At 27.4% G+C, this 25,707-nt stretch overlaps 3 protein-coding genes and 2 long non-coding RNA genes across 8 annotated transcripts in view; 3 read left to right on the top strand and 2 right to left on the bottom strand.

The window, feature by feature from the left end:
- Positions 1-699: 699 nt before the first annotated feature.
- LOC126849803 (uncharacterized) lies at positions 700-1,470 on the bottom strand. Its single transcript, XR_007687451.1, has 3 exons — positions 1,308-1,470; positions 1,081-1,205; positions 700-740 (listed from the first exon to the last, which is right to left on the bottom strand). It is a non-coding gene; the product is annotated as an uncharacterized LOC126849803 (long non-coding RNA).
- A 404-nt stretch (positions 1,471-1,874) lies between these two features.
- LOC126849761 (ubiquitin conjugation factor E4 A) lies at positions 1,875-8,748 on the top strand. The gene is made up of 14 exons (XM_050591962.1): positions 1,875-2,573; positions 3,263-3,658; positions 3,738-4,064; positions 4,249-4,442; positions 4,522-4,632; positions 4,711-4,908; positions 4,974-5,091; positions 5,167-5,343; positions 6,225-6,370; positions 6,465-6,614; positions 6,737-6,980; positions 7,061-7,223; positions 7,357-7,561; positions 7,635-8,748. The coding sequence occupies exons 1-14, from the start codon at positions 2,040-2,042 to the stop codon at positions 7,774-7,776; spliced, it is 3,105 nt and encodes a 1,034-aa protein (XP_050447919.1). The 5' UTR covers positions 1,875-2,039; the 3' UTR covers positions 7,777-8,748.
- LOC126849791 (phosphoserine phosphatase) lies at positions 8,581-13,509 on the bottom strand. 2 transcript variants are annotated; one of them, XM_050592030.1, is made up of 6 exons: positions 13,303-13,509; positions 9,738-9,893; positions 9,499-9,633; positions 9,253-9,398; positions 9,010-9,171; positions 8,581-8,862 (listed from the first exon to the last, which is right to left on the bottom strand). In XM_050592030.1, the coding sequence occupies exons 1-6, from the start codon at positions 13,368-13,370 to the stop codon at positions 8,774-8,776; spliced, it is 756 nt and encodes a 251-aa protein (XP_050447987.1). In that variant the 5' UTR covers positions 13,371-13,509; the 3' UTR covers positions 8,581-8,773. The 2 variants fall into 2 exon arrangements, with proteins under 2 accessions (XP_050447987.1, XP_050447988.1); XM_050592031.1 differs by lacking the exon at positions 13,303-13,509 and adding an exon at positions 10,190-10,343.
- LOC126849804 (uncharacterized) lies at positions 10,668-14,374 on the top strand. The gene is made up of 3 exons (XR_007687452.1): positions 10,668-10,781; positions 14,046-14,137; positions 14,221-14,374. It is a non-coding gene; the product is annotated as an uncharacterized LOC126849804 (long non-coding RNA).
- A 1,819-nt stretch (positions 14,375-16,193) lies between these two features.
- LOC126849769 (G-protein coupled receptor Mth2-like) overlaps positions 16,194-25,707 on the top strand; it is a 30,587-nt gene continuing 21,073 nt past the window's right edge. Inside the window, exon 1 of one of the 3 annotated variants that reach the window (XM_050591989.1) lies at positions 16,194-16,213. Coding sequence is in view for 1 of the 3 variants with exons in the window: in XM_050591985.1 (XP_050447942.1) it covers positions 22,514-23,459 (946 nt within the window). In the remaining 2 variants the exon portion in view is untranslated. Of the gene's footprint in view, positions 16,214-22,490; positions 23,460-25,707 lie in introns of those variants that run through there. The other 2 variants (XM_050591985.1, XM_050591984.1) reach the window with 2 other exon arrangements.

The raw sequence follows: 25,707 nt of genomic DNA on the forward strand, positions 1-25,707 counted from the left end.
TAAGAGGAAGGGCAGGGAGAAGGACGTGGGGGTTTGAGAAGGTGGAGGAAGGGAGGAGTGGAAGGAAGATGGAGGAGGAAGAAGGAGAGATGGAAGTGGAAGAGGAAAGATGTGAAGAAGAGGTATGGAATGGAGGTGGAGGAGAAGGAGAGGAAGGAATGTGGAGAAGGATATAGAGAGGGATAGGAAGGAACGATGGGAAAGGATAGAAAGGTCGAGATACAATAGGTTCTATGGAAAAATCAAGGGGAGTGGGATTCCAGAGTACTTGAAGAATGAGTGGGGGGAAAGTAGGTGGCAAAGGTTGGCAAGGTACAGGTTGGGAATGGAATGGAGAGGAATGAGGAATATGGAAGGAGATGAGGAAATGGAGGGAGGAATGGAGATGGGAATGAGGGAATGGAGAGAAGGAATGGAAAGAAGGAGGAGAGATGGAGAGAGGAAAGGAATGAGAAGGAAGAGAGGAGAGAGGAGTGGATGGAGATGAGATGAGAGAGGAATGGAAATGAGAAAGCGGAGGTCGAATAGGAGTGGAAATGGTTGTGTGTGTGTAGGTAGATTAGGAATTGATAGGGATTAAGTTAAGATAAGTTAGAGATAAGTAGTGGAAAGCTAGAGTTAAGATAGTGTAAGTGTTAAATGTAAGAGATTGTAACCCCAAGGGGAGCTAATAAATATCTATCTATCTATCTATCCTTTTTTAAATACTGACAAAGTGATTTTTTGCATTTGTGTAATACCTGTAAAAAGGAATGAAAAACATACATAACTTAATCCTGACATGAGTTAATACTATTATTAATTGCATTGCACCCTATATAGATGTAGATCAAGTTTATTATAGTATTAATTGTATAGATTATTATTAAAGATATATTATGAAAGCCTTCTAAAACAACATTCTAAATTAGCAATTGCTTCATCAAGAATCTCGCTCTAATTGTAAATTAACGAATAGTAGATGTAATATAAACTCAAGTGCTCAAGTTATATTTTTAACTTTTAATAAAACAGATATCAATATATAAGCTACTCTCTAACTATTTGTTTAACAAATAAAATAATATATATTAAGCTTACTATATTGTAACATATTTCCGATAACATATTGTAACATATTTTAATTGGCATTGTACATTTAGTTTTAATTTTTATTTTTTCCCAAATATTTCTTCGTCTTCCCACATATCATTATTAAAATGTTTCTGAAAAAAGTATTAGAATTAAGTATAATATATATTAAAATAAATAAATAATAAATAATTATAGCTCATCACAAACAAATAAAAAATAGCTTTAAAATTTACGTTGCAGGATAATGCAGGATATCTTTGTTGAGGAAAACCAATATCTTTTGCCCACATTTTTCTTTAGAAAGGATATTTAAGGAAATTGAACATTTTATGCCCATTTCTTGAACTATGACAATTACGAGCAGTGTTCGCATTGCAATTGATATTGTAAAACTCATAAAAGCTAACGAATAAAAATTATTTCTGTCTCAGAGGTTAGATATTTTTCTATGATTTTTATTTAAATAACAATTTTGCAAACTATAAAATATCACAACATTAATTCTTTCTTATTTATACATAATACTTACATTTATGAATTTACTTTTGTACACATTGGCTGCACTCAGCAACCAAAGCAGCTCACTGCAGTCACTGCACTGCGCAACAATCAAAGCTGTCAAAAGCATGGCGCACATTTTGAAACACGGAAGTGACTCTTGAATGGCGACGACCAATCCGCAGCCTATTTATCTGTTGTTTGATCCCTTACTAAAGGCCGTTCCAAAATTCACTGCCAGTACTGAAAATTTATAATATAATATAATGTTACGTGAACTATAGATTTTCAGTACTGGCAGTGAATTTTGGAACACGGCTAAAGAAACAAGAAGAAACATATTAATCACAAATTGATATCGGAGATATCGTAAGAAATATAATAATCGTTGAAATAATGACGAGAAATATTAAATTTTTTTAGCTTAATTATGTCGATGAAAATCTTGTAAAAAAAAAGTTACAATTATGTGCGACAATATAAAAAGTAACCCATTTGCTGGGTTGTTTTCCACGGATAATGATGCTGTCTCATTCTCCTTTCAACATCAAATTGCTGATGAAAGTTGCAATACTAATTACATGGATGAATTATCGGACACAATTAATAATAAATCTGAAAATGAAGAGGCAGAATCCAGAATTTTGGATGACAAAGTCAGTCAGCTCCTAGCACATGTATTTGGATTAACGCTGCGTCGAGATAGCGATGGTCGTACACAAGGATCTCTGGTGTACATCGATGCTGATTCAATTGAACATGCTGTCTTCGAGCGCCTGATGTTGTCAGATCCTAAATCTACAGTGAAAGATATTGTACAAGATGCCGATAGCCACATTGTTCAGACACAAGTTATAACTTATCTTTATGAATGTTATTGTCGATTAAAACATTATCAGATTAACAATGATTTGGAACATATTATAAGAAATACTTGCCAAATTGTATTGAGGAATGTCAATACAGCTTTACAGGAACCAGACTTGTTCCAACATCAAGAGGTATTTTATATTTTCTTGATAGACCAATATAATTCTATGAGAAACTAAATTTTCTTTTAGAAAACAATTGTGAAAATAAACTATATTAGCAACGTGTATAGGGAGGGTGATTCAAAATATTACTGACAAACTTGAGGAGCGCATAAAGGCATCATAATATAACAACTTTTAAATAGGAACTCATGTTCTCCAATTCTATGTCAAAACCTGATTTGACATCTGTCGATTACTTTTTTTTTTGAAGTAATTTTTTTCAAAAACCTTGTTTATGAGACATCAGTAGATAACTCTGAAACATTTACAGCATCTGACTTGCTCTGGGAGATGCCTGGGGTATCAGAAAGTATACCAGAGTTTTGTTTGATAATGTTATGCTTGCATTGAATGTGGTGATCATTGCTACTATAATAATGTACAATATCATTGTATTCCTTTGTATTTTCATTGTATTATCTTTATTTAATTATTAAATTTTGTACAAACTAAGATTATTTTTCTTATTAACATGTTGTAGTTCCACAATGTAGTTTTTTATATTTAAAGCTTGTACTTCACAATTATTTTGGAGAACATGAGTTTCTATTCGAAAATTGTTATATTCTGACTCTTCTATTCGCTCTTAAAGTTTATCAGTAACCTTTTGAATCACCATGTATATTATAATAATTATATATTTATTATTTATTTAGATTCACAGTCAATTTGTTGCTTTATTTACGGATGATATTACATCAAAATCAGAATTACCGTCATTTGTTAATGATATAATAGAAGAATTGATAGCGGCAAATAGTGAAAGCGATATAGAAGATATAATTAAAATGTCATTTGTTCCTGTTCTTGACATTATTCAAAAGGAGGCAGCTCAAAGTAATCTGTTCACTTTTCGTCAACAATGGTTTGCTTTACTGAATATATTTTCCACTATTGAATTATTAGCAAAGTTGGTAATTTATCATAGCAGACCAAAAAATAATCAAGGTTGTGGATATTCAGATACATTATTAGGTGCATTCTTCAGCATAAGCTGCTTACCAAAAACAGCTAAAGATCCATACGATCTATTTGATAAACCTTTACAGCAAGTACGGCAACTTTTTTTTACTACTAGAGTAATATTTAAATTACAGAATTTTTGTTTTATACATTGTTGAAATATCGCAGCCAAATACAGTCATGGAAGGTACCATATGGATAGCTATGAACAGCCTAAGTGAACAGTTACACAAAGTTTTTTATTCCTTATTGAAGTGCTCGACAGAAGTTCGTCATTTAACTCTGCAGTGGCTGAGTAATTGTCTTCATACGAATGCAAGTAGAGGAAAACTTTGGAATTCTCACATGGAAGTGGGATTACTTGGGGTATTGTATGTGTCAGATGGTTTCATGCTGAATATGGGCAATGTATTGCTACGTCTTTGTCAACCATTTTGTGTCAAATTTAATGATACCAAAATACCAAAGATAGATCCTACATATTGTAGTGCTGAGGTTGGTTTTTGAAAATTTAACAAAGTGATTATTCACAGACAAAGTGATTAGTCACAGACTAGTTTAAATGTTGATTCTATATTTTATATATATATATATATATATATATATATATATATATATATATATATTTAAGTAAATAAATGTACTTCATTAATGCTATTATATATATTTACATTTTTAGGCCAAAGATGAAACTGAGAGTTTACAACGTGGTATACATATGAAAGAATTGAGTTCAGAGACATGTTTGATACCAACTTCAGAAGGAGAAAGACGACCAATAGCGCATTCATTCGGATTTGTAACAGAATGTTTTTTTCTTACACATCATGCATTAGATCTTAGTTACAGAGTTATACTCGATAAATTTTTAAAGTATGGAAAAATAATTAATCGTGTCATTTTTTAAATAGGTTAACAACATTGCAAAATATTTTATTATTTTTAATTCTAGAACAAATCAAGATTTGGCTAGAATACAAAGAGCTTATAATGATGCTCGAATTGGTGGTAGTTCAGAAGTGCTAGAACTCATAACACAGCGAATGGAGACCGAGATGACAAAGTACATATAAACATATTAATAGATATACATTTTCCATTTTTCTTTCATATTATTATCAAATTTTATGTTATACTATAGATACTTGTCTCTTAAAGCAAGCCTTTTAATGCCAGAAATGTTGGAACACTTGGCAAGATTTCATGCAATGACAGCATTTTGGTTGATACAAGTAAACTTGCATGTCATAACTGATGAAGAAAACGTGGAAAGCTTTGCGCCAAAGCAATATATATCAGTTACATTCCCATTATCAGAGACTATCCCGATTACACTGAGGTATTAAATATATAATATTATAAATGCAAACAATTAAAATTGATAAAATTGATTTATGTCCACAGGTGCATTCCTGAGTTTGTAGTAGAGAACACTATTGGATTCTTATGTTTTTTACATCGCTTTAGCCCGAACACATTTGAGGAGCAGGGTCCCAGTTTTCTAAATCCGATTTTAACAGAAGTAAGTAAAGACACAATAAGCTGTACGTCATCCTGCCAAACAGCATAATTATTACGTTTATGTCAATTTTTTTAGATTATAGTTTTGATGGCGTCTCAACATCGTTTATACAATCCACATTTACGCGCTCGTTTAGCCGAAAGTTTGGAGGCACTTTTGCCGATTGCAGATGAGAGCAGTATTCCAGCAGTACCCAACTTAGGAACATTCCATAGAGAACAGTTGTTTCTTTCTCATCCACACAGACAACAAGTAAGCAGTATTCTACACATATGTAGAGTTCACTAACAAGTAGGAATTTTAAAAAATCGAATTTTTTTAAATGAGGAAAGAAAAACTAAGTAAAAAACTGACACTTTTTGGATAAAAAAAACTTTTTTTTTTTTGTAATTTTGAAAGATAGTACCAAGTTTTTTTCAAACAAAAGATGGTATGGAAATTGAATTAATTGTATTTACTGGAACTGTGTTTCGATATTCACTATCAGTACTGAAAATCTATAGTATACGTAATGTAAATTATAAATTTTCAGTGGCAATGAATATTAGAATGCAGCTTAGTAACCAATTTCAATGAATGTGGTTGAATTGATTACTACTTTGCATTTATTTAATCAGTTGAGTTAGAATATTTTAAAGTAAGTTATTTTTGATTTTTATAATTCAATAATATTTTTTTATGTTCTTTATTTTTAAAGTTATATAAAAGTTAGAAGAAAACTCTTTCAAGCATAGTTAAATTGTTATTATTTTTGTTATTTTATGAACCAGAAGTGAGAATATGACATAGAGAACACAGGACAATGGAATCTGATACCTAATTTTAGTAAATTTGATACTCATTTTTCAAAGCTGTACATCAAAAATTAATAAATAAGCATCAAAATTAGATTTTTACTAATTTTGCTAAATTTTTGAAAATTCTGAATAAAAATTTTGAATTTTGAACATTCTGAATTATTATCATAAAGGATAAAAATTAATAGAGTAAAAAACTCATTTTTGGAGGAGTAAAAAATAATTCTTTACCGAGTTTTTTACCTAATGTATATATCTGTTTTTTATTATCCTTTTAATGTCTACATGCTTGTGCAGTTAATTTCTTTCTCTCATATGTTGTTGATTTGAAAATAGATAATTCCTAATTTGCTGCATGTATTTGTAAGTATCGAAATGACGGGACAGAGTGTACAATTTGAGCAAAAATTCAATTATCGTCGTCCCATGTATATTGTAATGGATTATCTATGGAAGCTTGATGAACATCGTAGCATTTTTATGTAAGTAAAATTATGGTATTTAATCACTATTCTCATTCTATATTTATAAAATTCGGCAGAAAGATGAAATACATTTTATTCAATTATGTGTCAGTGCTTTAGCAAAAGATGCGGAAAATAACATGGAAGCAGTTCAACCACCACTGTTCTTATGTTTTATTAATCTATTGATGAATGACGCTGTATTTCTCTTGGATGAGGCCTTATCAAACATGGCACAGTTAAAACAAATGCTCCAAGCTAGGTATTTCTAAAAATCATGATTTTTTCTATTGTACATTATCTTTTCTGAATCTGTGAAATACTCCGTAAAATATATGCATTAAATATGAAAACTGGTTTTTTTTTTTTTTATATAAATAAAAGGGAAAGCGGAGAATGGAATAAACTGCCATCAAATGAACGCGAACAGCAGGCAGGCTACCTTCAACACATTGGTATGATTGCCCGCTTTGATAATATTCTAGGCAGAAAAACTATACAAACAATAAAAATGTTGACCACTGAAATAAAATCAATCTTTTGCCATCCAACCATGGTGGATCGTATTGCTTCTATGCTTAATTATTTATTATTACAATTGGTGGGACCAAATAAAAAAAATCTCAAGGTAATTTTTAAAGATTTGTGAATATTATGTTAAAAATGATGTCATATAATTTATTGTAATTCCACATCTTCGAAATCTAGGTGAATGATCAAAAAGAATATGCATTTAATCCTGCAAATTTAGTGCTGAATATATGCGAGATCTACATTAATCTGAGTAAAAATGAAAGTTTTACACTAGCTGTGTCGCAAGACGGACGTTCTTACAGCCCAGAACTTTTTAAACTTGCTGACAATGTGCTTGGTAAGCATTTCTACATTTTTCTTAATAATTTTATCTGCAATTTATCTATGTTAGGCAAATAAAAATATAAAAATTAATTTTAATTAAATTATTTGAACAATTAAAAAAAATGTACGTCATGCATACGTCATAGTTCGTATTGGTGGTGTGGGAATCTTGGGAGATTTGGATCAATTTGCAAAGAGCGTGAAAAAGGCTGCAAATCAAAAGCGAGAAGAAGATGAAATTTTGGTCGGTATTCCCGACGAATTCCTGGATCCAATTATGTCAACTGTTATGACAGATCCTGTAATTTTGCCATCGTCAAAAATAACTGTCGATCGTCAAACTATAGCAAGGTTAATTATGCGAAATATAATAAAATATTAACATACATTAATACAAAATATTATATGTATCAATATATTTCAGACATTTACTTAGTGATCAAACTGATCCTTTTAATCGATCTCCTCTTACTATGGACATGATAAAATCAAATGTCGAGCTTCAACAGAAGATACAAGAGTGGATCTCGCAAAGGAAACGAGAAAAGTTAAGCGTCGATACATAATTTATCATTAATTGTTATTACAAAGGAACGTCAAAACATACGCGATATTTGAGATCAATATTTTAAGGCATCAAAAACAATACATATCGATGATAAAAAAAATTGTTGAAGAAAATCCGATTTTGTGGCAACCATCAGTTTGAATTAATAAAAAATAGAACTTAGATATATACTTTACTTTTTTACATTGTTGTTAAATTGGAATCTTATCGTTCGCTGATGTTCGATTTGTCAACGATAGACAATTTTGTATACAAATTTGGCAAATGTAATTATGTACAGGATTTTAAACTAGTTTAGAATTACAATTATTTTAATAGCAATTCATAATGGAGATAATATATTATATACATAGATGGCACACAAAGAAATTGCTATTTCCAGAATAATTGTTTATTATTTCACGTATTGTATAGAACAAAATATATTATTTATGAATGATATTTTTCAAATAATGTCAACTTTAATTTGTATAGTTTAATTCCTAGAGATATATACACACAAATCAATCTGTTAATGGCAATAATTTTTTTCTATCTCAAGACTCTTGGTGGTTCTTCAATAACATTTATAAATTATAAAAGCAAAAACAAGAAACTATAAATTTTTTTCTAATCAAATATATATATATATATATATATATATATATATATATATTCATGTACATATGAATATAAATTATACTATTATAACTTTAATTTATAACTTAAACAACTATAATAAATTCATTTTTGGAAAAATGTAGAACATAGGTTTAATTATGTAGCTTTAAGCCTAAAGATAACAAAAAATAGCACATGTTAATATATTTGGCATATTGTTGATATATTTTTGGCATATTTGATATATTTTACGAATTTATATAATGCATATTTTAGAAATTTAAATGTAGTTATGCATATATTAATTTATTTCATACCTGTATGTGTATATATGTGCGCACACACATGTAATATATAATATACTTATATATATACAGACATATTCTATTTTACAATTATAAGTTTCTCCTAAGTTCATCAAAGTGCATCACAAACCATTCTGCATGTGATTTTACACTTTCCCGAATGATATTACCACCGAATCCTATGTAAATACATTAAAAATTTACTTATTTATTTAATTAATATCATCATTTCAGCATAGAATATTATAAAAATTTCAATAAAAATTCTCTAAAAATAAAAATAAAACAATGTCCCTCAAAGATTCTTAAATAAACATTTTACACACCTATAAATGCATCTGCTGGAGGACACGCTTCTAAATCTGTTGAACCATCACCAATGTGTACAATAGTTTTATATCTTTTTGTTTCTTTAAGATGCTTTATTATTTCTGCTTTGCCACCACTTCTAGATGTTGGCTGATTCTCATCAAATCCAGCATATTCTCCTAAAATATAAAATTGTGTGTTTATATATATCGTACTCTCTTAAAAAAAGCTGTAAAATTTATTAACTTATATTCTCTCACCAGTAAAATAAAATTTCAATCTGTTAGCGTAAATATTCTTGTCTGGTATTTTTAATTGTGAAGCAATTGGTGAAATAAGACAGCGGAAACCACCAGAAATAAGAAATACATCTTTTCCACGAGCTTGTAAATCTGATACCAATTCTCTAAAATATCAATCCTTAATAATGTAATGTATTAAATTAATGTTTATTTTTCCACACATACGTACATACACATATTTTATTTAAAAAATAAATGTCTTACTTGATACCACTACTTAAATTTGATTGATGTATATCCAGGAATTCTTTCACTTGAGTTAAACTTGGATTTATAATCTGCAGTCGCAAGAACAAGGATTGCTGAAAAGTCATATCACCTTGCATGGCCTGCTTTGTCCTGAAAAATATGTTTCAATATTTTGCATTAAGTGAAAGATTTGAAATTTATATTACAACATAATAAACAAGATTGAATTATAATCAAGCTCAAGAAATGCATACAATTTACGAATTTGTTCTCCTTTTCCACAAAAATTTGCGAGTTCATCAATGCCTTCTTCTTTAATAACAGTCGAATCCACATCAAATGTCACAGCATCAGCAGCTTTCCAAACATTTATTATTTTCTTTTGATTCGCCATTTGTAGAAAATATATGCTAAAATATTAATAAAAAAAAGATTATAATAATGTAAATAAAAGCAAAAAAAAATTGAAGTATATATAGAAGCTATAATTAAGTTTTGCATCCTTCTTTTATAATTTCAAAAAAAAAAAATTGTAATTTAGAAAACACTAAAAAATTAAATAAGTTATGTAAAAACATTAAATCACAAGTTTCATAATAATGAGCAAAATTTTGCTATTGTTTTTTGCTTTGCAGTCAAATTGTGTGAATGTAACTTATACATATCCATATAATGCAAGTTTATATTCAGTTGCATATACACTTACATTCAGCTTATTACGTGTCACGTGTCATATTATGATAGTCTCGTGCAGATCGCCGATCGATCACGCGTACGCGTCAATAATGACTCGTGCAATTCCCGATAAATTAAGTAATATAAGGTCGGTCACGCCGAAATAACAATAACCTATTATCACTTTACGTCATTCAGAAAGCAAAAGATCAAGTAATCATGCCGATGTAAACAAGTCCCCTTCTATCCTTCTTTATTATTATCATTTTAGATACAATGAAATGTAAAGCATCTATTTCTGTCAGTTTCTTTACTGCCATCATATTAAATTGTGTCAAAAACGGAGGAATTATGTGATCTTTTATCAAAATTTACGGCTATTTTTTAATCAATAAACTCCAAAAATTTTTGATATACTTTATCAGTCTATATATGATTATACATAAAAATGTGTGTAGAAATTAATTTATTTCAACACAAGGAAAACGAAAAAATTCACGTGGTCTCTGACGCAATATAGGAATATAGCTGCAGTGAGGAATGGTAAGGAAATAGAAGTCGAGCATGAACTGGCAAAAAGAAAGATAGGTCTACAGCTGCATAATTATAGATATAGACTACTCGTAAGTAGAATCACGCATTAAAATGCAACAAAGAAGATAACGATAATTAAGGAGAAACGAGGAACTGAACGGATCAGCTGTGTCAAAAGTTAATAAATCTAAATACATTTCGAGATTCATGAATTTGACATTGCTCACAAAGCACTCTTATATATTTTAGCTTTTTAAAATATAAAATTAATAATTAAATTATTATTAAATTATAATTAAAAGTAAAGATTAGCCTTCCCTGCAGAATTAAAATTTTTATTTTTATAAATTTTTGTTGTGCTGTTAAAATTGTGATATATATTTAAAAAATTGTTAGTTCGATATAAGATAAAATATTTACGATTTTGAGATTAAATTTGTATTCTGCAAATCTTTAATTTATTTAAATTAATTATTAATTTTATATTTTAAAAGTGCTAAAAATACTAAAAGTGCTATATGCGCCATATCAAATTCGTGAATCTTATATGAAATATGTATTTCTAGATTTATTAAAACTTTTGACGTAGCTGATCCGTCCTATTTCCTCCTTAACGGACTGTCTTTTTATTTTTATCAAAAATAAAGGATTACTTGTTAAAAAAGTACTAATAGCGTTAAGTAATTTTATACTTTTACTCGAATATTGTTTGCTCTTTTTACATATATATATAGGGTGAATCTAATAAAAAGTACATCACATTTATCTCGAAAACGGTTAAAGAGATAGAGGAGAAAACACATTATCAAAATTGTAGGAAAAGTAGAGGGATATGATGACCTTGAATAATCGAGTATTCTTGGTTTTCATATTATAAACTAATTTCTTTTTTTAAATAGGAAGAGGTACGTTTGAGTTACTCCATCGATAATACTTAAAGAACTCTTATTAACTTTTGTATCAGACCATCTTTTTGGAAATCATTATCGGGATATTTATAAAATTAGAAGTTATAATATATATATAGAAAATAATATAATAAATGTATAAAAATAAAAACTCGAATTTAAATTTTACATATAAAAATATATAAAATATATAAAATATATAAAAAATAGAACTATATCGTTAATAAATAGAAATGCATTTATTTATTTTAAATTTAAATATTCTGTTAAAATAAATAAAAGATAAAAAGATGTATCTATGCTTAGGATTATTTAGAATTATGCATAGGGTTGTTTAGAATAAAAATTGTGCTCTTCATTATGTATTGCTGAAGCAAGTTATATAAATTACGCTTTTGGTTACACACACACATTAATTTTTTTTCCAACTATTCTATTAAATTTATTCAAGATATGGCGCATGCACACAACAAAAAGTTATTACTCATTAAAAAACTAAAGCATACTCTTATCTAATCATAAAACAAAAAAAAAATTTCATATACATTTGTTAACTATAGAAAGGTATTAATGTAAACCTAAAAAAAATTTAACAGGAAGATAATATCTATCATTTATTTTACTTTGAAAAATTGTCTCAATTAACTTTAAAAAGAAATTATGACTTGATTTATAATGTATAGAATAAAGTATAAGACAAAAAATGCGAAAGGACATTTCGACTAAATTCCGATTATTAATGATTAACATTTGTCAATAATATTGCAGTATTTGTTAATATATGAATAAAATACTAATAATTTTATTCATATATTAATATAATAGAAAAAAGATAGAAATAATAAATTATGTATATTTAAAAAATTTTATAAACAATTGTGCTATTTGAATTAAATGAAGCTTAATTGACTTAGTTTTAAAGATAAACTGTTGCAATGTTTAGAAATACATTTGTAAAAATTATAAGATATAATATATTATTATAATTTTTGAAAAAAAGGGAAATATATATATATATATATATTTTTCATCTGATTAATTTTGCAGTTTAAGGTAATTACCTCGCGACAATACAAACTAAAATTTTATACTCTGTGCCAACGTTAAACATTCGACTACCTATAATCTATAGTTATGGATTGAAAACTTTTGGACATTTTGTACGCTATTGTCAAGTCAACGCTATTGCCAAGTACAATGTTTGCGAGCATCATATGTCTTTGTTTAACTTTTGGTGAATAATAAGGATAAAATGATACTGCAAAGTTTTTATATTATGGTATTTCTAAAACTAAAGGGTCAATAATTTCAGTTTTTTTTAAATAGAATTCCTAAAGTGTCCTTCTATTTTATATTAGTTTTTCATCACTTTCTTATTATTCTTTCTAATTATTAAAATTCAAAATATAAGATTTTTGTATGTTTTGCCTATGCAATACGTATAAAAAGTGCAATTTTTAATAGTGATTATCTCGCGTTGGGTATGATCAATTGCTTTTAAATTGTACAAATGTTTAGATACCACATTTATTAATGTATAGTTAAATTTTTTAATTTTTCTTGTTAATTACGATTTACGAGACAACTATACCTTAATATGAAAAAATTAATTGCGATAAAAGAAGTGAAAAGATTTTTATTTGAGATTCTTTAATTGCAAACTGCATGATAGAAAGATGAGATCGCGAAGAATGATATTTACCTTTTTGATACTATAAAATCAGTAGACGCGATGGATGACAACGGCGAACCAACCAGAACTAACTGCATGTAGCATCGTAACTAGAATCGAAACTAGAATTTATGGTCACGGAGAAGAGGGCAGAGGAAATCTCTGGCGGATTTATTACTCGGTCGACCGCAATTTCAAAGTCGTCGCGTAATCGCGCGTTACTACCGGCAACGACTGAGCACGTTCAAGCTCATTGAAACTTGTTTTTCAATATATATATGATGGATTCTCATCAATACGACAGATTTGTTTTTTATCGATAAAATTACATAGTGATGACTTGGATATTTACTGATTGACTTATCTAATAGTGTCATCCAACTGAATCTTGTGCTCACGTGCTAAAAGGTTTGGATTTAAATATAAATATTTTAGTGTTCAACCGAAATCACTTTTTTTTAGTTTTGACCGAAACCGAAAACGAATATTCGTTTTTTTTTTTCAATTTTGGCCAAAACCAAAATCGAATTTTGGAGGAATCTTACAAGAGCTATTATGATTTAAAAAATATTGTTACGTAAATATTGTTATTATTTACCAAATAATATTACGGAATAATATGCTACAAAGCATTATAATATTGAATTTTATTATCCTCAACTTTTAGTTATAAAATCACAGTTATTACTGAGATCATATAAAAATTTGTATTTAAATTATCTTTATTTGAACTTAATAATTAAATTTAACTAATTTTATATTATAACTTATAGAAAATAAGCCTGGATCTACAATAAATATAATAAACCTCAAGCTATAAAAAGTTAATCAATCTCAGTCAAATGTGAAGAGAATAATCATTGCGGTAATTTTTTATAATTAACTTAAAGGTTTACTATATCAATTGTAGATTCGGCTTAAAAGTTTCTCAACATTTTTGCCCAATAGATTATTGCGACTGTCCACATAAATCTGCCCAGCAGAAATAGCTGTTCGCTTGCCACACTGGTCGCCAGAGCTGATAACAATTTTGTTGCAATCTTTTGTGATTAGAGACAATCTTTATTCTTTTTTTGTAAAATGTGAACGTATTTGTACAGAAATAAAATAAAAAAACGCCAAATATATCTTTCTCTAGCCGAAACAGTTTTTTAGAAAAATTAATTGCCATCAAATATAGTATTTTTAAAAATATTATTTTTTTAATTATTTATAAATTATATTTTTAACAATTGATCCGATCTCGCTAATTTCCTCCCTTTTTTATTAATATTTTCATACATGTTGTTTGAAAATTGCATATAATTCAAGAAAATTCCTTTGTTAATAACTTTTTAATAAACAATTTTAATAAACTTTTTAATAAACGAGCGACGGCTAAAACCTTTTGAATGTTGTTCAGGGTCATGACCTTGACAACATATATCAATGTCATTGCCTTTTGAAGATAGTGACCTTATGTGAATATTTACCAAACTAGTAATTAAACTTAACCAATTTTATAAGTACTTTGTCAAAAATAAATTTTTGGCGCTGCTATATTGATCTAATTAATGTACTTAATTGTTACACATTTTAAATTTAACAGCTTCAAGTTTTTTAATTAAAAATTTTGTACTTGATTTTGTTTTACTATTTTAAAAGACATTACAATTTAAATATAGCATCTTTTTAATATATTAAAATTAATAATAAATAAATTTTGTAGGAGAAGTTTTTATCAATTGGCGCGCTATCTTCCAATATTTTTTTTTTTTGTAGAAAATTAATCAATAAATCAACTCTTTTGTACAACTATGAAGGTAAAATAATACTATATATATATATATATATATATATATATATATATATATATATACACAGAGTGTCCGAAAATTCGCGCGACACCCTTTAAGGAAAGATAGAGGGTGTTATTCTGAACAGAAAAGTCCTGTATCATTTTCTTCTGTAACGCTGTAAATGTTAGCCTATCATCGCCGATCTTCAGCCGGGCGCACGTCGGTGAGCCGTCATAAACATCTGTTCGCTCACGCATACTACCAGGCGCGCGGCTCACCGTGTGTCCAGCTAAAGATCGATGATGATAGGCTAGATTTCATTCAATAATAACTCTTTTATTAAGCGTTATAGAAAAAAATGATAAAAATGAATTGTGTAGATACACAAGATATCTCGCTGTTGCGCGTGACTTAAATAAAACCATTTAATAAAGTTTAGTTTTTCTTATATATATAATACTATATATAATATTACATAATTTTTTACAGCGCGTGCACTTAACATCCATATATATATATATATATATATATATATATATATATAATACTATATATAATACATAATACTATATTGTATATAATACTATATATAATATTACATAATTTTTACAGCGCGTGCACTTAACATCTTTTTCACTTTTTTTTAAGAAGGTAATTTTAGGAATTTATTTTTTATAAATCAATAAAGGAATTTATATTTTAATAAAACAACTAAAGTAATTAAATAAAATAAATAAATAATAAATAAAATAAATTAATTGAGTTTCTAATTAATCAATAGTTTGAATTCATATTATAATAAGTATTTTGTAATGTCTAATGCAAAATTTTCATATAAATATAAACTTTTGAAATTACAAATTAGATCATCAATTTTATAAGTATATTAATTAAGGTTAACTTATCGACCGTATGTATTTCGGTCGATAAATACTTGCCTTAATACGATACATATGGATAACTGCGAGCAATAATATCACAAAATGCTACTAGCGCAATCTTATGTCGAATGCTCTAATCCAACTGTACAATTTCTTGCGCATGCGCATGAGGGCTTGGACGCCTGGGACATCGATGATATTTTCGTAATACAAAACAAACTCAAAGTTTCAATTCAGCTTATTAAAATCGGTTCAGCCATTGCTAAGATTCGATAATTTAAGGTACTCTCTCGACTAACTCGCATATAATGTATAGATAATTACAAAATACTTATTATAATATAGATAATTACATAATATTACATATATATAGATAATTAACAAAATACTAATTATAATATGAATTCAAACTATTGATTAATTAGAAACTCAATTAATTAATTTATTTTATTTAATTACTTTATTTGTTTTATTAAAATATGAATTTCTTTATTGATTTATAAAAAAATGAATTCCTAAAATTACCTTCTTAAAAAAAAAGTGAAAAAAGATGTTAAGTGCACGCGCTGTAAAAAAAATTATGTAATATTATATATAGTATTATATACAATATAGTATTATGTATTATATATAGTATTATATATATATATATATATATATATATATATATATATATATATGGATGTTAAGTGCACGCGCTGTAAAAAAATTATGTAATATTATATATAGTATTATATATATAAGAAAAACTAAACTTTATTAAATGGTTTATTTAAGTCACGCGCAACAGCGAGGTATCTTGTGTATCTACACAAGATACCTCACTGTTGCGCGTGACTTAAATAAAACCATTTAATAAAGCTTAGTTTTTCTTATATAAATCTATTTTTATTTATTATTTTATATATAAAAATATTAAAATAAAATTATCAAAAATTTAAATATTTAGACATGTTTTAACATATAAAATGTGAGATATCTTATAAAGTGTGTTCATTCTTTCATTAAAATATTTACTAAATTTTTTACAGAATAATGAATAGAATCGATTTATAATTCTGTTCTAATTTATAATTCTGATTTTACAAATATTATATAACATAATATAAAGCATTACATATCTGAAAGATGCAATTGTATATTTTTTTCTTAAATGCAATTATGCATATTTTATTATAATATCAATCTTTTTAGACATCTAAAAATGTCTCCTAAATATTTTTTAGAAATGTCTTAAAGATTTCTTTAATGAGACATCTTTTAGACTTCTATAAGACTCGATGTTGTTTTGGTAGTAAATCGTTATATTTGGACATGAATAGAATACTCAGCTACAGCAGACTTGCCCGTTTTCTAGATATACCAATATATAAAATACCAATATATAAATACCAATATATATACCAATATATAAATAATAATTTAATATATGTATAAATAATGTATAAATAATAATTTAATATATATATAAATAATGTATAAATAATAATTTAATATATTAATTAATAAGTTTATATTATTAATCCGGAAAATGAGTATATTAAATATGCTGATACTGAATATTTTGTTTATATTTGAACTTTACTTATAACACAATTGACTATTCGTTATCGAAAAGAATAACACAAGCCGACACAAATTTGACTTTACTTGCGCTATCTTTGAGCTGCATAGGGTGTCCTTGAAGGATTTTGACGCGCTAAAACCGTTACAATATATATATATATATATACAGGGTGTCCCATTTTAAAAGTTCCACCCTTATAACTTTTCAGGATCAACGTTTAAAGGAAAACGACTCGGATAAAAATTGTAGGAAACAAAGGGGGCTATCTAATAGTGACTTTGGATTTGACATTAAAGGTCATTTTCAAGGTCATTTGAAGGTCAACTTTTGTTTTTTTCATGGAAACCTCCATTTTTTATTGCATATTCTTGTAGCTTATCTCGAGAGCTTTTCAAAACACTATAATAAAATATTTTTTCATTGAGAATTTTTTTAGTCATTTTGTATCTTAATCTGGCATATTTTAGTATAAAATATATAATATCTCAAAAATTATTTAGTGTTCGATAATTGTATCGTAATACTTTTATGTACAGAATAATAAGATGAATCAAATGGTGTACAGAAAATAATTGTTTTTAAAAAAAAGTATGCAATTATTTGCAATATATTTTTATAACAATTATTTATTTTTCTTTACATATATATATCTATATATATATATATATATATATATATATATATAGTGTATATATATATATATATTTTCTGTACACCGTATATATATATATACGATGTACAGAAAATAATTGTTTTAAAAAAAGTATGCAATTATTTGCAATATATTTTTTATAACAATTATTTATTTTTCTTTACATATATATATCTATATATATGTATATATATATATATATATATATATATATATATGTAAAGAAAAATAAATAATTGTTATAAAAATATATTGCAAATAATTGCATACTTTTAAAACAATTATTTTCTGTACATCGTATATATATATATATAGTACAGAAATATATATATATATACACTGTATATATATATATATATATATATATATATATATACTATATATATATATATATATATATATATATATATATATATATACAGAGTGTCCGAAAATTTGCGCAACACCCTTTAAGGTAGAGGGTGTTATTCTGAACAGAAAAGTCCTATATCATTTTTTTTTTATAACGCTTAATAAAAGAGTTATTATTGAATGAAATCTAGCCTATCATCATCGATCTTTAGCTGGACACACGGTGAGCCGCGCGCCTGGTAGTATGCGTGAGCGAACAGATGTTTATGACGGCTCACCGACGTGCGCCCGGCTGAAGATCGGCGATGATAGGCTAACATTTACAGCGTTACAGAAGAAAATGATACAGGACTTTTCTGTTCAGAATAACACCCTCTATCTTTCCTTAAAGGGTGTCGCGCGAATTTTCGGACACTCTGTGTATATATATATATATATATATATATATATATATATATATATATATATAGTTTATTTTTGAAGTGGATTTAGCATCACCCATTCTATATCACGTGAAGGTACCATTACTTTACAGAAAGAAAAATATGAAAAAATGTTTGTATAAAACTTTTCAAATTTTCCACGTAAATTTGAAATCTTAAGCTGCAATTTGCGTGGTTACTGCAGTCTGCATCACACTTTTGGTTAGAGATATAATCGATCAAAAATTGAGAAAAAATTTTTTTTTTTTTGCACTTTTGGATAGTTTTATCAGGACAAATATTTTTGCTTTGGGACTTTTAAGATTTTCTACATAGAGTACATAGAAGTCTCAAATTTCAATTTGTGACATGTTCCTATTCAGAGATAAAGCAATCGAAAAGTGCAAAAAATGCGACTTTTCGCACCTTTTGCTACGTTTATCTCAAGAACTTGATGTGATAGACCAAATAATTTTGTCAACGGATTTGGTTTTAGTGCGTCATAATCTTTTGGGGTTGCTCTGTCCAATCCGAGATAACGAGAATGTGTCGGTTTGTGTAATTTTTAAATATACTTGATCTTTTCTTTGTTTTTACGTCTATAGGATATTGTCAACTAGCAAAAAAATTAATATAATTTAATTTTCTTTGTTTCAATAATTTTCAAATCTGTCTTTTATATATATATATATATATATATATATATATATATATATATATATGTTTTCAATTTTATTTTCTGTAGAAAACTTATTTTGGGTAGAGAAATTTTATTTTCGCAAAATAATTGTTATTCTGACTATAAAGAAAGATGTAGGTGACCCTTTTTTACAGCTTTATGTGACGTCTTTTTTAAGCTGATTTCATATATTCTGCAAATTATACATATGCATAAAAATTTATAATTTTTAATTTTCATATATGTCCATTAATCTGCAATAGATCAATTGTTTTTATCCGTGGTATTAATGCATGCAGCAAAATTCAATTATTTCTTTGATACAAATCGTTTAAAAAAAATTTGTCGTATTTAAAAAAATATAATTATTCTCAAATTTATAATTAAAAAAAGCATTTTGAGAAAAGATATGATGTAGCTCTGATTATGTCTATGTATATGTATATATGCGCGCTTATATATAGATGTTGAATGCACAATTACAACTATGGATTCTAGTACGGATGCGGTTGTAGATGCGGATGTGAGTATAGGTGCTGATATGGAATGTAAATATGGATATGCGGATATGGGTGTGATGCAGTGCAGATGTGATATGAATGCAAATGCAAATGCGGTTGAGAATTCGAACGTTATTTATAAAATGTATAAATAATTTATATAATGTTTGCCTAAATCTCTAATGGCAGCGCTACGAACAATATTTAGCGACGTTAAATATAAACCTACAGTTTCCCCATCTCAAAATTTTTTGTGAAGAAGAGAAGAAAAGGAAACATATGACCTCTTGAATTCCTGAAAGCCTAAACAAAAGCGTGTTGTTCAAAAAATGTTCTTTGTGAAATCAAGTAACTTTTATTTGAAACATTCTTCTATAAAAAATATAAGATTTATCAAAAATATCTTAAGATTTATCAAAGGAAGTAAAATTTGATTATTTATTCTATATATAGTTGAAAGCATCAAGTATTCAAAGATACACGAACATTTATGTGATAATTTAACAATAAGTGTTTGCATTGTCATAACTTTTTATAACAAAAATTATAATAATTATATAATAATTATAAAATTATATAAGTATATAATATAATAAATATAAATATTATAACTTCTTCCTTTTATAATAAATAATTAGAAAATATTTATAAATATATATATTTTCTCTTTTTTTACGAAGCTCCCATTTTTATTTCAGTACGAAATACAAACGTTTTTGTACTTTGAATATTGACAATTTTATTGAAATAAAAAGTTGTTTTTTTGTGACTAAATTTCTTGCATTTTTTGTTTTCCACTTTTTAAATACAAAACGATAATTATCTCCCGTTTTAAAATGTGCAAAGGTTTCATTCAAAAAAAGAATTATTTTCTTTACAACTTTTAAATATACAGGGTTATTCGTACAATGTGACTGATGCAATATTAGCAAAAGTTAAAAATATATAAAAAAATTTTGTATACAAAAAATATTTAATACAAAAGAAGTCGCGCGTATGATGGAATGATTTTTTAACGGCATTAAAGAAATTTCAAGGTCAACTTAGTGTAATTTTAAATGAAATCACCGCAATTTATCAATTCCTCACAATATTTAATGTAAAAAGTTATAAGAATGGAGAATGACTAAAAATTTAATAAATTACTAAATATTTCATAATTTATATAGAATTATGTCAAATTAAAGTATAAAATATTTTGTAAATTTCTTAATTTTCAGCCATTCATTATTTTTATTTTTTAAACCGAATATTACGAGAAATTGATTCATATATACAAATTAGAGTGGTACCATTTAAAAAAAAAATAGATTGACTTTGAAATTTCTTTAATGCCTTCATTTACAAAAAAATCGTTTTCATCATACGAAATACGATCTTTCTCTGTATTAAATATTTTATGTGTAAAGAATTTTTTTATCCTATTACACACTTTTGCAAATATTTATATCGCTTTACACGAATCACCTTATGTACAAGGTGTCCGATAATAATCGTACCATTTTTCGTGTACAGATAAAGCAAATGAAACAGAAGAGCAGAAGAGTCTTTTGCCATTTTCGTAATAATTATTGAGAAATTAATTTTAAAAAATCGCCCAGTTCGCGCGAATGTAAGCGCGCTATGAGAAAAGACAGCCCGAAAGTATGCAGTCACTTGGCGCGCAATGAAGTTTTGGGGGAAGCGCTCTACAAATGACAACGGGTACATACGAACAGTACATAACGCTTTTCGCATCTTAGCAACCACACATCAATAGACTGTTTTTTTTTCACGAATTGGTCGATCTTTTTTAATTAAATTCTTAATAGTTATTACGCACACTGCCAAATGGTAGAGGACTTTTTTCCTCGATTTCACTGCTCTATCTGCATAAAGATTGTCTCATTTTATTCCATTCCAATATGTACCTACAAAGAACAAACCTAGGATTTTCAACTATCTTCATACATAAAAAAGTTTTAAAAATTAAATTTATGTCCAAATTATTTTATTCTAGTATAATTTTGTGTATCAAAATAGAATAAAACTTTTTTTATAATTGGGGACCAAATATTTTGTGAAGTAATTCACCTACACTATTGTTTTTTTCTATCACTTGCCGATATAATTAATTAAAATCAAATGCGAATTTTGTTGAGGACATTATTAAAAACGTGATAAATCAGAATTTAGAGTCCAAGATTCTCTGCAATACCAAGATAAAATGTCGCTTTTTTTAAGCTTTTTATTTTCGAACATTTTTTTTCTTCGAACATTCTCCGAAGCGATGAGATTTCATCGGCGTGCGAAAGCGCGAAGCGTCGCGGCGCCACACTACGGCGCGCATCCGCCGACGCAGAGGTGTCGAGCGCCGAGTACGGAGTGGAGCTGCCACAAATAATCACTGTATGGATCGCGGCTGATAGTTTATGATCTTCGGCGCCCTTGTCGTGATGTGCGCCCGCTCTGCGAATTTTAATTCGGCGGTCTTTCTCGCCGCATGCGGTCTGTTGACGGTCGATAGCAGCAGTGACATCGCTAATGATAGATCATTGCCAGTATTAAGGAACGATTCGCGTTGCTCATCGTTACTTAGCATGGTTCTCAGCAATGATAGTATTTTACTGATGGAAACGTCGCAAACGCTCGAAAAGAACGGCAGCCTTCTCTATGATGGTTTCCTTTACCCGGCCGATCTACATTGGACGGACGGCAATGTCACATATGTTTGCGTCTGCAAGTTGCGCAACTGTATCAGGAAATGCTGTCGCGGCGACGAGGTCCTCCGCAAAGATCTTACGGAGAATATTCAAAGGAAGCAACCGGTATGCCAAAAGATATTCCATAATGATACCATGCTGGCTGGAGAAGAAATCAAAACGCAGGATCTACGTTTATCAAAGGAACAAATGGCCGAAGAAATTCAACATGTTGACAAACTGAAAGACTATTTTCTGTTATTAGAAAGTTCAGTTTGTCCTGCCGGCACTTACGCTCTTGATCCAAACGAGTTTCAAGAAAAGAAATATATTCTTCAAGCGAACGGCAGCCTCGTAAATGCCGATGAGGAGATATTCTCGTTCTGGAATTATTGTATCGATTGGCAGATGAATTTCGAACGAATTAATATTTTGATTTGCGTAACACCAGAAACGCCGAACGAAGAAGCAGACACAGCTCATCATATAGGCATCGCAGTATCCATTCCATTTCTTGTCGCAACTTTTCTGGTGTATGCGATTATCCCCGAATTGAAGAATCTCTACGGCAAAACACTCATGTGCTATGTCATCTGCTTAATTATTGCCTACGTTTTCCTGCTCTTGGTTAACTACATTTACATGTCTTCTATGCGCGCGTTATGCTTCATTACGGGTAAGCAGCCACCTTATAGATGATCTAATTTTTTTGCATTTCGATATTTTGATATTTGCTTGATCATGATTGAGATTGCTTACTTTTTCTTCCTTAGATTTTGGCAGTTCTGTTACTTTTTAACTTGCTCGCTCGGTTGCAAATTAAAATTAATTATAAGTTTTGTACATTAGATATTAGATTATATTTGTACATTATATATATTAGAAGTTAATTAAATATGAAAAGAATTAGAATGTATGTGTCGTAATATTAACAAAAGCATGAAAATTTTATAGACTGATCTACTATTTCTTTTGAGTGTGCAAAAGCTAAGCACAATTCTCTTAACGGTTTGGAAATTATTTAAATTTAAAATTAGTATTGATTCTTATGGAAAAACGCGTTGTAACACTTATTGACAAATTTTGACAAGGAAAAAACATTGCCAACAAAATACATATTTTTATATATATTAAAAAGACTGTAATAAATATTTGTGCAAAACTTGATTTAAATTTAATTACACGTTTAAAAGTTTTTTACTTAAAAATTCTAGAAAATTATTATTTCTTTTTCTCTTTTTTTCTACAAATTATTCGATTTTTTGTTTTTTGCAATTGATTTCAGAAGGTATTCACATCAAAAGTTTTTGTTAAAATAGGAAAAATATTAAATATTAATTACAAATATTTTCTTTTACAAAGACAAAAATATATTATTTGTGATATTGTTTTGTGATATTTTAATTGTTTTTATAATTTAGATTTATTTAATTTTAATTTTTCAAATAATATAAAAGTAAGAAATATGTTTTTTTTTTATTTTTGACAATTTTTTGCTACTATTGTATAGCCAAAATATCCTTAATGATGCGGATTAAGAGACATTTATAATTAATTATTTCGCGATATTATCAGTTTAGAATTTTAGGATATAAGCAATGCGAGAAAGATTAATGATCGCATCTTGTAACATACAAACATATTTAAAATAATAAGTTTTATTCTGAATCAATATATTTCATTTTTTAAATCAAATTTACATTTTATTTTGCATCATTTTATTTTTTGTGCATGATGATAATTTTAGAAATAATATTATATAAATATAATAATGTTAAATAATATTATCTATGTATAGAAAATATCAATGTCCATCTCTGCACAAAAAATGCGAATAAATTTATACATACGTATAAATAAAATAGAAACAGCGTTGAAAAAGTTACTTTATATAAAAGTAACTTGTTACCGTTACGATTTCTTTTTCTGAAAGGTAATAATTCGTTTTAAAAAGTAAATTGTTATTTGAAAAGTAACGAGTCTTGAGTCTATAAGTCTACAAAGTTATTTTTTTTTAATGTTAATATATTGTTAAATACATGACAACACAAACAAAAATATTCAATAAAATATATATTTCTAAATATTTTTTATATTAAACTATATAAAATAAATGCGATATAATATTTAAATATTGATGTTTTATCGATATAAAATTAATAGTATAGAGTTAATTTTGATAATAATTTTGGATATTCATATGGAAGAAAACTTTTCTCCCAAAAAATGCAAAAAAATTTTTTTCTTAAAATTTTCTAATGTAATTATGTAATTATAAATAAAAAATACATTTTCTTAGTTTTCTTTTTTAAATATGATTAAAAACAAATCTTCTGCAATTTAAAAATCGTGATGCAAATTAATTTACGAGTCAAATTCGTTTTTAATATACAAAAGTTTGTAAAATTACATGATTTGATTTAAAATAAAAATCCTTGAATTTTATTAAAATTGTTTAAGCTCTATCGTGCTTTCAAAAAATTTTATACGTTTTCTAGTGCTTTCAACCGATTTAATATTTTATATATATTTTTCTTTGCAGAAAACAAACCATAAGTTTTTAAATATTATTTTCCAATGCTGGATAGCACATGATACATTAATTGAAAAACTAATTACTATACATAATCAATATGATTATACATTAACATTCTGTATACATATAATATTTTGTTTTTAAGGCATTTTTAAAGTTGCTAAAATATTGGTTGGAAGCGTTTCACGTAAATCAATTACTCTGCAAGAATAATATTTAATTGTTATTAAATATTATAACATTTTCTATATGTGACAGAACGCGTACATTTTTAAAAACATTTTGTTTTCTTTAAACTTCTCACTCAGTATTAATTGTTTCAAGAAATATTTTATATTTTTTTCAGACTTTGATTTTTAGATATCTTTTGTTTAAAAGTTTTTTGTGA

Source organism: Cataglyphis hispanica, chromosome 5 (assembly GCF_021464435.1).
Source record: "Cataglyphis hispanica isolate Lineage 1 chromosome 5, ULB_Chis1_1.0, whole genome shotgun sequence".
NCBI classification, from domain to species: Eukaryota; Metazoa; Arthropoda; class Insecta; order Hymenoptera; family Formicidae; genus Cataglyphis; species Cataglyphis hispanica.

Coding starts and splice junctions, on each gene's coding strand:
- LOC126849761 (XM_050591962.1), top strand. CDS start 2,040: ATGTGCGACAATATAAAAAGTAACCCATTTGCTGGGTTGTTTTCCACG. Junction 4,443..4,521: donor ATACTCGATAAATTTTTAAA/GTATGGAAAAAT, acceptor TTTTAATTCTAG/AACAAATCAAGATTTGGCTA. Junction 6,371..6,464: donor GAACATCGTAGCATTTTTAT/GTAAGTAAAATT, acceptor ATTATGTGTCAG/TGCTTTAGCAAAAGATGCGG.
- LOC126849791 (XM_050592030.1), bottom strand. CDS start 13,370: ATGCAGTTAGTTCTGGTTGGTTCGCCGTTGTCATCCATCGCGTCTACT. Junction 9,399..9,498: donor AATTTAAGTAGTGGTATCAA/GTAAGACATTTA, acceptor TTGATATTTTAG/AGAATTGGTATCAGATTTAC. Junction 9,172..9,252: donor ATTGAAATTTTATTTTACTG/GTGAGAGAATAT, acceptor TTTATATTTTAG/GAGAATATGCTGGATTTGAT.